The 17,410-nt window shown below is 40.6% G+C and overlaps 1 protein-coding gene across 1 annotated transcript; it reads right to left on the bottom strand.

Moving 5' to 3' along the window:
• Window positions 1–876: 876 nt before the first annotated feature.
• Window positions 877–15,597, bottom strand: atg4c (autophagy related 4C, cysteine peptidase). The gene is made up of 11 exons (XM_015970997.3): window positions 15,447–15,597; window positions 15,258–15,379; window positions 14,453–14,536; window positions 10,174–10,404; window positions 8,726–9,065; window positions 7,549–7,619; window positions 3,721–3,902; window positions 3,502–3,580; window positions 2,626–2,702; window positions 2,036–2,155; window positions 877–1,362 (listed from the first exon to the last, which is right to left on the bottom strand). Exons 2-11 carry the CDS (start codon window positions 15,331–15,333, stop codon window positions 1,195–1,197), a joined length of 1,428 nt encoding a protein of 475 aa, XP_015826483.1. The 5' UTR covers window positions 15,334–15,379; window positions 15,447–15,597; the 3' UTR covers window positions 877–1,194.
• Between the last annotated feature and the right edge of the window lie 1,813 nt (window positions 15,598–17,410).

Here is a 17,410-nt window from a genome sequence, read left to right on the forward strand (position 1 = left end):
ACTGATCCGAGACCAGTGGAGGTCTTTTTACATAAATTAGTGAAATCCCAGAGCCTCGTTTACAAAAAAAAGAATAATGCTTTGATTTAAACTTGCACTTTTTCTTTAAACAGCTTCTACACTGCAAAAACTGATTTAAAAACAACCAATTTTTAGACATTTTATCTTATTTTTGGCCCAAAAAGGGAAAAAAATCTCTAGAAAAATAATATTATGTAAAATAAGGTAAAGAATCTTAAAAATCATATAATCATAACCATATCATAATCCTCTAAAAAAAACAATCCACCAGTGGAGTAAGCAAAAGTTGCTACTAGTCGCTAGAACTCTTTAAAATAGCAAAATGATCTAAATTTTGATTTATTTACTGGTTTAAAGAATTCCAGCTAGTCCACTGGCAGATGTTTACTCCAAACAAGACCATTTTTATCATATTTATCTTATTTTAAGTAATGCTATTTTTCTTGAGAATAACTCATTTTCTTTTTAGACAAAAAATAAGATAAGAAATTTAAAAATGACACTTTTTTTACTTTCTTAGAAATCGGTTTTTGCAGTGTAAACATTTAGTATATAAATAATGATGAGCCTAAAGGAACCGAGCTTAGAGATGTCTAAGAATCTCATTTAAGGTCATGAATCAAAGCTAAAAAGCTGAAATGCGCGGTGCATTACATCCTCTTTTAACTTTTGACGATTTTAACTATTCACTTCGTTTGTGGAGTTAATGAATATTCTAAAACAAGCTTTGATGCAGGTTTCTCTTTAAAAAAAAGCCCTGAAATTATTACCAGTAGGAAATCACTCGGTGTCTAGAGTGCATCCTGACACAGAAATAAAAAAATTAAAAAACACGTAAATTTGATTTCTTCTGATGAACAAATATTTTGTTTTGTTTTTTTTTTTTTACAAATGAGGCCCCAGACAAGATTGTAGAAACGTCTGAACTACAAAAGCAGAAGTAATGACATATAAAGTGTTATTTTAATGCTACTATAATAATAAAAACATACAGTCAGATTCAGTGGAGCAGCGTGAAAATCTGATAAGTTCCTGATTTTTTTGTCTGTTCGCATCGCCAGGCCACAAAAATCTAACCAGATGTAAAATCTGGATTAATGTTAAAGAGTCACTAAATGTGTGTGTGTGTGTGCATGTAGATTTCAGTTCCAGTTCCCCATTTAAGGCGGGCCGTCAGAGCAGCACGAAGTCCCCTGCGGTGGTGACGATCCTCGGCTTGTCTCGGATGAAGGGCCACTCTCGCTTCCCCGGGTTCAGGCCCGCCGACAGGTCGTAATCTCTGCTGTGACCTTGCATGAAAGTGAACGCTGGGTATTTCTCCTTTGCGGACGGCTGCAGCAACTGGAACAACAACAAAAGGAGCAATTTCTGTTAAGCTCAGAATTTCAAAATTGGAAAGAAATTCCCTTTCTGGAGCCAAATAACACTAATCCAGGAAAAAAAGGAGACTTAAGGAGAGAGACTGCTTTAAAACCTCCACACAGCTTGGGCTGGCGGATTCGTTCACATTCATGACTAAATGGTGCCACCTAGTGGTCAATTACTACAGGCCTTTCAAGGACACTAAATTGGCATAGCCATCCATCCATCCATCTTCTGAACCTGCTTTGTCCACGCAGGGTCACGGGGGGGTGGGGGGGCTGGTGCCTATCTCCAGCAGTCAACGGGCAATCAGGCGGGGTACACCCTGGGCAGAGAGCCAGTCCATCGCAGGGCAACACAGAGACACACAGGACAAACAATCATGCACACACACACACTCACACCTAAGGACAATTTAGACAGACCGATCAACCGAACAGTCGTGTTTTTGGACTGTGGGAGGAAGCCGGAGTACCCGGAGAGAACCCACGCATGCACAGGGAGAACATGCAAACTCCATGCAGAAAGAACCCAGGACCTTCTTGCTGCAAGGCAACAGCTCTAACCACTGCGCCACTGAGCAGCCTAAATTGGCATAGCACTAAATGAAATGATAATAAATTTTTTTTTAATTTTTTTGTTTACATCTTACCTTGGACAGCTCCTCACTGATTCTCTCGTAGTCTTCAGCACTTCTGGAATAAAAGCCAATAGTGCAACTTGGATCCATTTTGCTAAAAGGCATCTTCTTTGGTGAGGGGCAATGAAACGACTGCACAAAAAGAACAAATCACCTTAAACAGCTCCAAATGATTAATGTGAACTTTAAAATACATTAAAAAAATATCTGCACCCTCTGTATTTGTAGTACTCCTCGTGAGTGCACTGCAAAAAACTGACTTTCAAGAAAGTAAAAAAAAAAGCCTCGTTTTTTGTCTTTTTATATTTTTAGTCTAAAAAGAAATAAAATCTATTCTGCAAAAACACCACTACTTGAAATAACTTGCATATGATTGAAATTTCTTGCTGTGAAGAAAAAAAAGAGTTTGCATAAACAAAATTTGCTGGGCTAGAATTCTTAAAATTAGCAAGAAATCCAACATTAGAATGCTTTCTGCTTTCTTTAAAATCCGTTTTTTGCAGCGTGGGACTCTAACTGGTGCTGGTTTAAGATTCACACCTTTAAGCACAAACAGAAACTATTTAAGTCACATTGCCGGAGCCCCAGCTGTGGGATTTTACCTGCAGAGAGAAGTCGCTGCTGCTGACATTCACAAAAGACTGACAGTAATGAGGATCCATGTAAATCAAGCTGTCGTCTGCAAGGACAAAACAGAAGACAAGTTATTCAAAAACATCAGATTATCACAGAAAAATGTGATTCTCCTCAATATCTATGCAGAGCAGCTCAAAGTCACTCCACCTGGCTCACTGTTGGGCTTGTGTGCGTCAAATATGCCTCCCAGAAGGTTGTTGCTTTTTAATATCCACCCGGCTGGATTAAATTCTGCATAATCGGGTGCGTTTGTACAAGCACATCTTTTAAACCCGCAAGAAAAGAAGGTTGTCATTTAATTTTTGTGTGTGAGTGGGGGGGGGGGGGGGGGGATTACTTTCACAAACACGCAATTATATTGGACCATTTGCATATGATGAATGCGGAGCTGAGCGCAGACCTGGCAGGGAGAATGTATTGCTTGTCATTTAGACATCATCCTACAGTGTATTTCAAAATTGGTAAAATGTAAATGCGTAAATATTGACTGCCAAGATGTACAACTGAAGGTTCCTCCTGGCTCCTGAAGGTGATGAAGAGTGGCTCACTTTGGGGCCTGGATGAAATTTAATGCATGCCTCCTATGGAAATCAATTATGGTTTACAACTTGGGAGGTTTACGTGTGATAAATGGGCGAGGTTTTGATGGGTCAGAGGGAATAAAGTAAGCCCTGCTTCGCTTGCTTTCATCTCCACTCCTCTTCGTTTTCCTCACGCAAACACGAATACATTAACTTACGTCGTCTCTGCACATACAAAGCCCGTATTATTCAAAACTAATTTGTTATTCACGACTACCTGTGTGTGTTTTTTTCCCCGTTTAGCATTATGCTAATACTCACCTTGAAATCCCACGAAGTAGCAGGCCTGTTTGGGCTTTCCTCCGATGATGCCTATGCAGTACTCCAGACTCAGTACGCTCTTAATGAATAGACACGCAGACTAAATACTTTCCTTTTCTTCCCTATTACATGACTTTAAAACAATATCAAGCGTATTAAACTAGACTTGACTTTATTTCTAAACACATTTGTTATTCTGTGGGAGTTTAAATCCTTCACCTTTGCAAACTCAAAATACACCGGATTTGTCCTCTCTCCTCCCAGCCTCACAGGAACGAGGATGACGACGGCGCGGTTGTTTGGCGGCGTGGGCTGCGGCGCTGGTCCGTTTCTTGGCGTGTCATCGGGAGTCTCTCCTGCTCTGGGCGCCTTGTGGCAGTCCAGCACATCAGCACTGTAAACTACAAACAGATCCATCTATTAACGGTGTGGTTTGCTCGTTTATTCAGTACATTTGCAGTGTTCTCTAGTGTAAACCAATGCCTTACGAGTTACTTTAAAAAAACTATGATGCTTCTGTTCTGAGATGCAGAAGTTTGCTGGTGCAGAGGTGAGCTGTACAATGCTCTGATTCATCCATACTTAAAGGGACTTTAGGGAGTTTTGAATTTTTATGCTCGCGATTGCCCCCTCAGGCCAAAAGCATAACGGCAGCTTCAATAGTAGGCTCGTGCACGAACTGTACGTGCACACTCCTTAACGAAAATTACAGCTGAGACAGTCCCGTGTGTGTGTGTGTGTGTGTGTGTGTGTGTGTGTGTGTGTGTGTGTGTGTGTGTGTGTGTGTGTGTGTGTGTGTGTGTGTGTGGGTGGCCCGGAGGACAGGAGAACGCGCAGCAAATTAATTAAATAATGTGGTTCTGTACCTTTCTCTTCAGCACAGCCGACAAAGGTTTATGATGGGTCAGTCCTCCTGCATGCTCAGATCATTCCCTTCCCTTGCTTGAAAAATTGTTCCAAAATGAAAGTTGAACCCACATCTTTTTCATCTGTGAAGTCAATGCCGTTCGGCGAGTCTCAAATAAAAATGTGGGCATCTTACTGTAAAAAATATACCATTAATGTAAAAAAGAAACTCTAAATGAACTATGTTCACACCCAGAATCGAACCCAGGACTTCTGTACGCGAGTCGGACATCTTACAAGGTGAGCTAAAGCGCCAGTGATGTCCTTTTTATCTGTAACGTTTATATCCTTGATGACACTTGAAACAACGTTCAAAGAACGGTTCGAAGCGAAAATGGCTATTTTGTTGCTAATTTGCAGGAAATATCTAGAAGAAAGTTCTACAGAAAGTAGCTAAGGGTCCTCAGAAATGTAGCTAGGTTCATCACTAGGCATTAGGAACAGCAACAAAGTGGCACTGCCTCTCTCTCTGCTGCTAAAGCTACGGATAGCAAATGCTACGGGCGATGCCTGAGCGTGAACGCGCATGAAGCAGCCTGCTCGACCCGAGCAGCTCTCTTTTTCTGTGATTTTACAGGAAAACATGCAATCACAGTAAAAATGCCAGGGCTCATTCTACAGGACCAGGGCATTGCAGGAGAATGTAGGAAGAAGAAATTTATTATTTCTATACATGTTTTGGCTGTCAAACTTCCATAATGCCCCTTTAATAATGTAGAAATCTGGGGAACTGCATGTAGAACTTATATACAACCATTGTTTATTTTGCAGAAAAGAGCTTTGAGAATCACAGTAGAGCTCCATCTAACCCGTTATTTATAAAATATTAAGTAATGAAATTTCATGATTTGGTCGACTGGAGAATATTGCATACAATGTATGAAGCTAATATAGGTACATTGCCAAATAACATTCAGCGATTGTTTGAAAAGAGGGAAAGTAGTTATATGTTGAAGGGAACTGAAGTCTTCAAAAGGCCCAGATTTAGAACCAGAATGAAGGAAAGGAGTATTTTGGTGAATGGTGTGAAATTATGGAATTGGCTGGACAGAGAAGTGAAAAAGTCAAGAACTCTAAAAGTGTTTAGAGAATGTATTAGATCAAGTGTGTTGGGTGGATATGAAAGTGAATAATGTCAGAATGAACTTCAGAGGAATGCATAGATAGTTTTTTTTAGGGGCAAAAATTATATGATTTTTTTCTTCCATCTGCTCCCTTTCATTCAAGTATGTATTGTGTTTATATGTATACTGTTGATGTATTTGTTGTATTTTTTTATTGAATGAAATAAATATTTGGAAAAAAATTAAAATAAAGCAGGATTACTCATTATATATCATATGCACACACCTTGTTTCTGATTGGTTACCAGAACGCATTCAAAGTCATCATCACCAAGTCACTCTCTCCTCGCAGCAAAAAACATTTAAAAAAAAAAGCCTTCCTGTGGGTGGGCGAGAGCTAAGATGGGCGAGGCTATGAATGCTATGTGTGACATAGATATGTGAGGATTTTCAAATCCTGGAGTTTCACTGTCTATTTTCTATCAGAAGCTCATTCAGGAGATGCAGTACAGGCCATAGGTTTGGACACACCTTCTCATTCAAAGTGTTGTCTTTATTTTCATGACCACTTACATTGGTAGATTCTCACTGAAGGCATCAAAACTATGAATGAACACATGTGGAGTTATGTACTTCACCAAAAAAGGTGAAATAACTGAAAACATGTTTTATTTTCTATTTTCTTCAAATTAGCCAGCTTTCCTCTGATTACTGCAAGAGGTAGTCACCTGAAATGGTTTTCCAACAGTCTTGAAGCTCATCAGGAGAATGTTACTTTTCATGGTAATTAGTTACTTTTATCATATTGCAACTCAGTTACTAACTCAGGTTCTTTTTGACGAGGTAATTAGTAATGATACTCTATTAGTTTTTCAACGTAACTTGCCCTTTACAGATTGTAACAGTTTTATTTTAAATCATTTCAATCAGCACCCACGAGCCACATGATTACCTGTTGTGTTAAATAATCCTAAATTTAAAATTTGAATTCACAGACTCACATAATTGTCGAGATGAATCGTAAGCTTGGGACTTTGGCCGAGATTCATTCATTGGCACAAAGATGGCCATCAAGGACAGAGTGGACGAATCAGCACGGAATGGGATAGTTTAATGTCCATTATTGGGATCTTGAGAGGTTGAGGACCAACAAACTGTAAGACAGAGAGGAAATTATCTCTGTCTGGCCCCAAAACAATTTCTAATCGGAATCTGGCGCCCTTGAGCCTGCAAGGCTCCAACGAAAACTCCCCTCTCTGTAGATATGTGGAATGTGCCGTCGCTATGGCAACTCAACTCTGTCTCCTATCCCAGCCTGGGAGGGACTGCGGGAAGGCCGCTGAAACGTTCCAGGGTCACTGCAACCCTCCAACCCTCAATGCTCCTCCCCTATCCACACTGAGGTGACATGCGCTGCTTCTATCATGGCTGCAGGAACTGAAGTGGGGATAGTCCCAACCCACCACCCCACTTAGTGGACACTTATGTTGTGTAATGTCTGAAGTCTGTTGCATATCTGTATGAGTTTTTTTTTTTTTTTTTTGCAGAGCAAAGCTGCCCTCCTGGTGGAGGGTAGCTCTGAAGTGCCTTTTTTTCCCTCCACCTGAACCAACCCTCATGTAACCCCTCTTATCTCTATTAAAGTAGCACGACTCAGGGTTGCGAATGACCACAGTCACCAGTTCTTGTCATGTGTCTTTCCCATGTATGTCTGATCTCTGAATTGTGTGTACTGAAACTCTAATTTCCCTCTGGGATTAATAAAGTATCTTTGATTTTGATTTGTTTGAGGCATTAAAAAATGTGCCAACTTTGATATTTTAGAAGCACAAATTGACATTTTTGCTACTGAGAAGACCACCGTGACTCAGAACCAAGGATTTGGAGGTTAAAACGGAGGTTGGCGCGGGATGTTACAGATTTGAAATGGACGTGTTTGTTGAGGGAAGAGATTCCTGTTCTCGCTTTAAGATGATAACGTCTCCCAGCAGCAGGAAGATGGTAGAAAAATAGAAGAGTCAGACTGGGCTCCGTGCCCAGTCTCCTGTTTTATCAACAGCAGGATCATTTTTTATACCTGTGCAGTCCTGGGAGACGTAGGCAGTTATACCCGCCAAGCCAGGGTCCATCGCTTTTTTGACGGCTTTCCTAAAACGAGGAGGAAAAGTAGATGAGAGAAGGAAGCAGGGGAGGAAATTTGAGTTTATAAAAGGTCATTATGTTTAGGTATTATGGCTTCTCATATAATTTTAACTAATTTGGAATGGCTCCTCCTTTTCAATAAATTAAAGGTACATTGTGTAAGAATGAAGTAAGAATGTCACCCTGTGGTTAAAGTTGGTTACTGCAGCCCATTTTCTAAACACGCATGACTTTTTCCATTCCTGTTCCGTGAGTTTCATAGCTGTTGCAAGTTACGGATCAGTGCCAGAAGATTCCAGATGACAAGCAAAGACAAGTCATACAGAGTAAGTTGATAAAAATAATAATAATAACATTTCATTGCAACATGGAGTTGTTGGTCATTGAAAAATTAGCTTGATACATTTATAGAACTGACTGTTGCCAATTCACCCTTAGCATTGTTAGCTCAACGTTAGCCTCCAAACTTCTTCACCCAATATTAAGAGTAAAACAAAAAGATGCCGTGGCTTATTAGGGGCTTAAGAAATAACTTCTGGGTTGCTCCTATACACTGGCTTATGATGTTTACAAAAACTGTTGCTTTTAGCCACCTGGTGTCAAATTACAAATGCCAGCGCTGCAGTGTTAGCTTGCACAGACTTGGCAACCCCGCAGGCTCACAGATTCAAAATAAAGACCACATCCCGCTTTAGCTTTTTTGAAAGAAGAAAAACCATCTAGAATGAAATTTGTTTCCGTATAACCTTCCTTCCAACATGATTGAGACATTAGACTGTTTTGTGATAATTTCACTGTAATGTTGCTACATATTGTACCTTTAAACTAAATCTTTTAAAGTAAACAGATATATCGTGCATTATCATGCACTTTTAAAATAATAAAAATAATATATACCATATTTATGTTAAGATATTCTTGTATTTGGCAATTAATATATATTCTATATTCAAAGTTTTTGTTTATTTTGACATATTTTTGTGCAAAAATTTTAGTTTGTCGAGCAGAAAATGTATATTTTCTAACTGAACTACAACAGTTTTTCACAATTAGACTTATTTATCATTATACACTTTAATGAAATGAAGTTGATATAAAAAGATCAAACGTACTTGAGGATGTGAGCCACCACGGATGGGCCATACCAGTCCCCTGCCTGCTTTCCCATTGTTTGTCCTAAATACACAAATCGGTGCAGACCCAGTGGAGCTGAGGAGGTGTCCCCGAACCAGGAGACCAGAGTGCGGTGGTTCATCTCCTTCAGATGTGCATCCGCCTCCTCCGCTGATCCTGGATTTTGGCCTGAAGGTGCAGGAGATGGTTTGCTGTCAGAGGTCCTCATGGCACCCTGCAGAGAAGCCTCCAGAGAGGTGACGAGACGCTTTGCTGCAGTGGCGGTCCATGTTTCTGTGTCTAAAGGCTGAAGGGTGAGCGCCTCTGACCACGTCCATTCTGATCAGATCAAAATTCTAATTACTTTAATTGTTATAGATTCAGTTTATAAACATTCAGCTTTTTCTTCCTATCCAACACACGTAGAGGCACTACTGACTCATGCTGGGAGTTTTGGATGCATCTTGGTAACTTAGCTGAAAGGTGAAAGACTTGACTGACCTGAGATTGGTGGAAAATGGAACTCTTAGAATCAGCTGCTGATTAATTCATAACGTTCTCAGATGTTCACAAAGACACTGATCTTAAAAAGTCTGAATTTTTTGCATTTCAGAAACAGATAAGGTGTCACGGTTTTCAATTAGGAGTTTGAGTGTTCCGATATTTCACTTCAACAGAGCCTTACAAACAGACTGGGAGTGGCGAGGGTTATAAAACAACCCAGAGTCAAGTCCAAAGCATTAAAAACCGACCTTGATTTAAAATGAACCCAATTTAAAATGAATCAATAAATATCCTAAAGTGGACATTAGTCCCTTTATAGAGAAATATTTCAATAATGACGTATTTTACAGGCTGGAAAGAATAAATCTGAATTATTGTTTTTTAAATGACGACATTAGACTGCTGTGTCATTAGCTAGACTCATACGGTTTTGGATATTTGAGAGACGATTAATCACGCAGAGGTCAGAAGTTCACCATTTTAAAAATATTGCATCTGCTGACTTAAACTTTCTGTTTCACTTTGAGAGTGATCGAACCCTTAGTTACGTCTCCCAACTCCAGAAAGGGAAGCGAAAACAAAAAGTGGCAGATTATTTTAAAATGTCAGTCTAAATGAAATTCCCAGGATCAGACTTATTTAGGTTAACCACGTTCCCGATGATGCATTTACACACAGGAAGCTCAACATGTAAAAACTTTGAAACAGCAGAAACCTTCTGAGCAAAGGAGTGAACGAATAACTGAATTAATTTGATATTATGAAGCCTTAAATCCCAGATTTCCACTGATGAACCAGATATAAGTCGCACAGATTAAGACTTATTTCCATCTATAACCTCCTATTTAGCAATTATATAAACCAAGAAGCGCGTGTAAATTAGATTCAGTTTTTCCTGTCGGTTTATTTTTCTATAACTCAGTCTCAGTACCAGCCTTCTTACCTCTGCCCAAAAAGTGCAGCACAAGAGCTTGAGCCAGCATCATTTGTCCAGCCCTCAGCATGCAGCCCCACCCACAGTCAGAGGTCAGGGTGCTGCCTGGGAGAGGAGCGAAATCTTCCCGGTAGGTCAGCCACACTCGGGACGCAAAATCCTTTCGAAAAGCCTCTACGTTCCCCGTGGCACAGTCCTCACCAGAAGCTTCACAGCTGGTTTGAGAAAAGCAGTCGTCATCTAAGAACAAAAACAATCAAAAGTGTTCCAATTTACTTATTCCATCCTTTTAACCAATTAAACATTATTTATTTCATTTCTTTGCTGATAAAATTTCTCTTTCAGGAATTTTTTTTTATGTATAAAAAAGAAAAATTAACTTCCAACTCTTAAAGGTTGAATATGGAACACGAGCACTATAGCGACATCTGGTGTGTGAAGGCTGTAGTTGCAACAATAGAACAGAGTTTCCATCCGTTCGGATGCAGGTTCGCTATGAAGTGGCCAGCCAGCACCAGGCCCAGTGATGATTGGTACAGGGTAAGGACTCATTTCTAATTTTACAACAGTAGCCAACGTTGGAACATCTGGGCTCAGAAGCAGCTGCATGACTTGTTTTACACAGTGCCAGCCTCGCTGTGCCGAGCAGACTGTTTAATGTACACATTAACCCAGCGTCGTGCCTGTCAAAATAAATATTTTATAATTAAAATATAGCTTTTAAAGGAAATACTGTACATTCATTCTGCACACATCTAAACTCCCCGTGGAGGTATTATTTTCAAAAAATATAGCTTTTTATTCAATTGCTTCATATTCTACTTTTAATGATCCAACTGATGCATTTCAGTAGTCTCTAGTAGGAATGATTGAGTTGCGAGTCATTTTATGTGGAAAAAAATATATCCGGTTTTCCTGTTTCAGGAAGTAGGTCTGTTGGAGGAGAGAGAGGTGGGATTAAGTGTCTTAATCATTAATATTCATGATGTGCAAACATCTCGCCTGTGATTGGCTAACAACACAGACTCTTCCACTGCCTCCATTCACTCTGCAAAACTGATGTTTTATCTCCACAAATAACAAGACTGAACGTTTTACGTTGTGGAGCTTCTAATGCTAATAGTTAGCTTCTACTAGCTCTGCTCTCTCCTGGATGCCATCAATACAGTCTAAAGACCAGGTGGGTGGGATGTAAACACATTTTTCCCGTGACGTAGAAGAGACTGGCTTTTTCTGACCCATCACTTTAGGGTCCGTGTCTTTTCGGTGAAGAACTTGTTCACATTCAGCATGTACATGCAATTCAGAGTGACCAATCATATTTTTAAAAAAAACTATTACTTGGTTTCCTCAGTGAGCAAACCCTTACGTAATTTTCTGTCTGAGGTGTTCACCCCAGGATGGTATTAAGGTCACGGGTCATGTAATAATAATAATAATGCATTGAACTTATATAGCGCTTTTCTAGACACCCAAAGACGCTTTCACACACTCTCACATTCACACACTGCTAGTGATGGTAAGCTAATTGTAGCCACAGCTGCCCTGGGGAGGTCTAACAGAGGCGAGGCTGCCATTTGGTGCCGTCGGCCCCTCTGACCACCAGTAACACCATCAAAATTGTACACTGTAAGAAATCTGACAAATTCTGGGATTGGCACTGACAAGCAAAAGCTTCAGTAATTTATGCTAAATCATGAAGACCCAGGGTCCAGCACAAGCTCGTGTCAACAAAGAGGGATGATCTTAGTTATTCATTGTTGGAAGTAATTTCTCCAAAGTTTTATTCTGAGAATCCCACTCTTTAAGCACAGTAATGCATTTTTGTTTCTTTTTCCTTGAGTCACTTAAAGCATCTTCACTGTGAGATCTGCAGAGGCGTGTGCATCTACTCAAATAGTGATTGCAAAACAAATTACTGGACCTGTGAAAAAAAGTACTGTTAAAAAATAACTTTCAGCATGCTAAAGTGGTGTGAACAAAGTCCAGACCCAAAACCCATACCTAATCTCCAAAGAATTCAACACACAGGTAACAACGGGAAGACCTTCAAAAAGCATTTATCTAAAACCATAATAGAAATGTAGAACCCATATTTCTTCTTAAGATTCTAAATAAAACATAAAAAGTTTGTATATTTCTGAGCTCGACTCCAAACACTAAACTGTGTGTCCTTGTAGGACTGTGTTAAAGGGGATATAGGCCAGGGGTGTCAAACTCATTTTAGCTCAGGGGCCACATTGAGGAAAATCTAATTCCAAGTGGGCCAGACCAGTAAATTAAAACCTGCTTTTCTCCCAGTCCTTGAGGGCGCAACATCTGTAGCGAGGCTTACAGCGCGGGACCATTGCACTCCGACCCTGTCCAGCGCTCCAACGAGTGCGGTGATAATATCAGCTGCTGTTGTATCCATCATGGACACCCGCTCAACAAACTCCTCGGTGACGGTCAACGTGTCATCAACTCCGCGGGTGAAAATCGCCAGTTAAGCGACATCTGTAATGTCCGTGCTTTCATCAATAGCAACTGAAAAAGCAATTCTTTCAATTGGCTGTCCAAATCCGCTGAAATATCAGAAATCCTGTCTGGAATTGTGTTTCTGGTCAGGCTGATATTTGCAAAAGCTTTGGTGCTTTTCAGGGCGCACAATCTCTTCTGCCTTCATCATGCACGTTTTTACAAATTCCCCCTCACTAAATGGTTTTGAAATCACTGCAATTTCATTAGCAATCAGGTAGCTAGCTGTCACTGCAGCATCACTGATATCTCAGCTGTGAGTAAACGCAAACTGCTGTTTCTTCAGTCCGGCCAACAGTTCATTCACCTTCTCTCTTCTCCGCTGTCCTTCAAATTTGTCATACTTCTCGGCATGAAGACTCACATAATGGCGACGAAGGTTATATTCTTTCAGCACTGCAACATGCTGTGAACACACCAAACACACAGCTTTTCCGTTCACTTCCATGAAAAAATAGGGGGATGTCCATTTTTCTTGGAACAACCTGCACTCTGTGTCCACTTTTCTCCTTTTTGACAGAGACATCTTGGGCTGAAGCACAAAATGTAGATGCCGGACTAGATATCGGGGGCTAAACAAAGTAGCTCGTCAGAACACCTGTTGCACTGTTGATCTTCTTAGTCCCTACACCCCCAGCAGGTCCCTGAGGTCCAGTGACCAAAGCCTACTGGTTGTGCAGCACCAGGCTAAAGACCAAAGGTGACAGATCATTTGCTGCTGTGGCCCCCAGACTCTGGAACTCTCTCCCCCTGAGCCTGAGATCAGTGGACTCAGTGGTCTCCTTTAAAAAGCAGCTGAAGACTCACTTGTTCAAGCTGGCTTTTGTATGACCTTCTTCACCACTCTCTCTTTATTCTGCTCTCCCCACCTATTCCACCTTTCTCAGGATCCACTGATTTCCCTCTTTCCTGTTCACTCTCTCTCTTTCTTAACATTTTTTATTTTAAATCCCAATTGTCTATTTTTGCTCATTTTAAATATATTTTTAAACATTTTCTAAATGCTTTTTTATATTTTTACATTTTTTTGTTTTTGTGAAGCGCCTCGTGATTTTTATCTTGAGAGGCGCTATAGAAATGATATTTTCTTCTTCACTTGGTTGACGTACTTGCTCTGGCTGAGGATAAACGGCTTGCTTGCTTAACACAATGCTTTTTACACCATCTAGTGAACATATTGGGAACAGCAGGTTTTTTATTGAAAAAATAGAGTTTATTTTCACTCACATTGTAAAGTATGAAAATAAAGTTTATACAACCATCTCGCGGGCCGGACTTAACCCGTTTGCGGGCCAGATTCGAACCGCGGGCAGTCTGTTTGACACTCCTGATATAGGCAGTTTTGGCTTGCTTTTAGCACCCCCTAGTGTCCGTTTTTAGAATGAAACCAAAACCTATCTCTTCGCTGTCAGTTTCTCTTTATAACATCTTAATCTAATGGCTGAAATGTCTCCCAGCCTTCCTTAGTGTCTTCAGGAGTGATTCATCAATAAATTAAACAAATCAGCTGAGTTTGTGATCTAAAACATGTAGGAAACATGCTGGAACCAGACTGCAGCGCCAGGTATGTCAGCTCATCTTTTTTCTAAGTTCAAACAGAGCAGCTGCCAATCTGAAGTTGTAAGTGGAATTTTTTTGGCCACGGTGGGGAAAGGGGCTGGCAGGCCTTTCATTAACCCTGTAAAGGGCCATTTTAGCACATACTGGCTCAAGAAAATTATTTCAAAATGTGAAAAAGTTGCAAAAAAATAAATCCCTTTAGGCCTCATACCTTCAGCTTTGAAATGGTAACACTTCCCCAGAAGGAACACTGGAGAATCTCTACTGAATGATGTCTTGAGTTTGAGAGCCCAACCTAAAAACACACAATAAATCTGTGTTAGGGGTTGGTCCATGGCTTCAATAGATGCACAAAACACTTTACTCAGTGAACCACCACACCGTCTTTACAACAACAATGTGGGGATGAGTTTCATTAAACCTGCCCTTTACAGCCTATTTTTTTATACGAAACCACTTGGTACTGTATAAATGAGCAGAAACAACTCAAGACCAGGCACGTGTGTGTGTGTGTGTGTATGTTGGGGGGGGGGGGGGGTCTTGAACACCTGCATCTTTCGTCCGAAACGCCCAAAGTGCTCTTTTTCCGGTCTTCCATCAGATTTTACCGTCCAAAATTGTCAAGCATGTCATTGATGGGAGGGTTACCACTGGTTTTGGCTCTTGTTTTTCTGGCTTTCTGGTGAATCTGTTTACATTTTTTGCTCTATATGAGCCCTCTCTTTAACTTTGAGCACCCGCCCCTTGAAAGGTCTCTGCACGGCCCTGCTCAAGGCCCTCTCCTGCTAGTACAGACTGTATGATCAACACTGACTCAACAGCAGCACACTGTCTGGTTGAGCTCTGGTGCCTGTTCTATTTGTAGTTTATCTAAATATAAACTTATGTTCCACAAATGTGCAAAATCCAAAAAGGTCTTTCAGAATTAGCGAATGAAATTCAGTTTTAGACAGTGCTGTGTTTAATAAGAAAAGTTATGAGGTTGGGTTTAAGTGGCAGGAGACTCGACGACTTACTGTATTTCACATTGTGCCACGCTGACATGAATTTAGTCTTCAGTTTTTCCACCTCGTCGCTCCCTTTATTCTCCATGTGGACCAGCGAGGGAGATAACCCATTCCCACACAGCAACACGAACCTGAACGGACACAAACACAGAGCTTGGACGTGAAGGAAAACTTTGTATGAAATACAGCTCCGCTTACCTTATCCAGTTGGGTTTCTGTCACAAACGCGTCGTTGTTCAGGAGTCAAGTTTAAACGAGGCATCGTGTCATAAAATAAACTAAATCTTCTATGTAAGCTGCTGCACAACTTCACGCCCCGCTGCAAACACCAATGTTTGAGGAAGTACAACGGTAGTCATGTGATCTCGCGGTGTTTCCGTCGAGAACGGAGACAGAAGCGGACAGTGACTCGAATTTAATTTCACGGCAGCCCACGTGGGCGGTGTTTAACTTTTCTTTAAAGGATGTTTTTTGTTGTTATTTGCTTGTTTGTTTCAGTAAACATGATTCCCAGCTTATTTTTCAAATGTGGTGCAAATGAAGTTCAGAATGTACAGCATCACTCAACATTTTCTTTACTTTCTTGACTAAATGTAACTAAAGGGGACACGTTGTGCAAAACTCACCTTTAGGATCCTATTGTGTTGTCATGTGGGTGTCTACTGCCTCTTTTAAATCACAGACATATATACATTTCTGTGGCACAGAAGTGCTTGCCCCATAATCTGAAGGTTGAAGGTTCGAGCCCCGGTCAGTCTGTTTCTGTCATAGTTCCATAGGGCAAGACACTTCACCCACCTTCCCTGCTGGTGGTGTTCAGAGGAACTGGTGGCACATGTGTACAGCAGACTCACCTCTGTCAGTGTGCCCTAGGGCAGCTGTGGCTACAGTGTAGTTCATCACCACCAGAGTGTGAATGTGTGTGTGAATGGGTGGATGACTGATTGTGTTGTGAAGTGCCTTGGGTGGTTGTAGAATCCTAAGAAAGCTCTATACAAATACAGGCAATTTACCATTTATTTTCCTAAAACAAGCTGGTCCAAAAAGTCCCTGTTTGTGACATCACAAATGGGGAAATAACATTTATTCCACCAACCCACCATTGTCTGATGCTTCCTGACTTTTTAGCCAGCTGAATCACTTCCGGGTAGCAGTACGTTTTGTATTCCCTTTATTGTGTTTTTTAAGAGATCTTTGCAAGATCTACCAAGGATAATGGTCAACAGCATAGTCCAGACCACATTCAATAAAAATAAAGGATTTAAATAGTATGTCACCCTACATTTATTATGAAGGTGAGTTAAACTCCTGCTTTAGGTTGCTAGATGATGATACATGCTAGCGCTTTACTAGGCAAAGTTTAAGCAACGCTAACAATGCTATCAGAGAGATAAATTAATATCAGGAGTCTTTGTTGTTACTGAAATGCTAACACTCTGCTAATGTTGTTAGCATTGCTTTTTCACTGTGATAGTGTCCGTATAAACCAAATCATGTCAGATTCTACAGATCAGTTCTGTGGGATACCCCAAAGCTCTGTTTTGGGTCCACTGTTGTTTCTACTGTACATACACCCTCTTGGACAGGTAATTGATTCTTTTCATAATGTATCTTATCACCTATATGCAGATGACATTCAGATGTACTGCTCCTACAAACTGTCTGAATTACTAGTCTATCAGTCATCAGCTGGCTAGAAGATAACTTCCTTCAGTTAAACTCTGAAAAGACTGAATGTCTGTCTGATCATTGCCCCCGAGACCATGGTTCCCCTGATTAGTCTAAAACTTGGTCATTTACCCTCTGCCGTCAAGACAAACGTAAGGAATTTGGGTGTTATTTTTGACCAATCAATGTCTCTTGAAGGCCACTCAGAAACATTGGTGCAAAACAGTTTTCATCACTCAAGAAATATCTCCAAACTGCGAAGGTTGGTGTCAAAACATGAACTCGAAATGGTTATCCATGCCTTTATCTCCTCCCATCTAGAATACTGTAACACACTCTTCACATGTTTTAACAAAAAGGTCCTTGACCGCCTTCAGTTGGTCCAGAACTCTGCAGCGAGGCTCCTAACTGGAGCAAACAGAAGAGCACACATCACTCCTATTCTAAAGTCTCTGCACTGGTTACCCGTTAACTTTAGAGTTCATTTTAGAATC

Source organism: Nothobranchius furzeri, chromosome 8, assembly GCF_043380555.1.
Source record: "Nothobranchius furzeri strain GRZ-AD chromosome 8, NfurGRZ-RIMD1, whole genome shotgun sequence".
Classification (NCBI taxonomy): Eukaryota; Metazoa; Chordata; class Actinopteri; order Cyprinodontiformes; family Nothobranchiidae; genus Nothobranchius; species Nothobranchius furzeri.

What these genes read in the sequence shown, in the direction of transcription:
- atg4c (XM_015970997.3), bottom strand. Translation starts at nt 15,333, where the DNA reads ATGGAGAATAAAGGGAGCGACGAGGTGGAAAAACTGAAGACTAAATTC. An exon ending in TTACCATTTCAAAGCTGAAG is followed by an intron (nt 10,405 to 14,452) that starts GTATGAGGCCTA and finishes TTTTGTTCTTAG; the next exon opens with ATGACGACTGCTTTTCTCAA. An exon ending in GCTGCACTTTTTGGGCAGAG is followed by an intron (nt 9,066 to 10,173) that starts GTAAGAAGGCTG and finishes TGATCTGATCAG; the next exon opens with AATGGACGTGGTCAGAGGCG.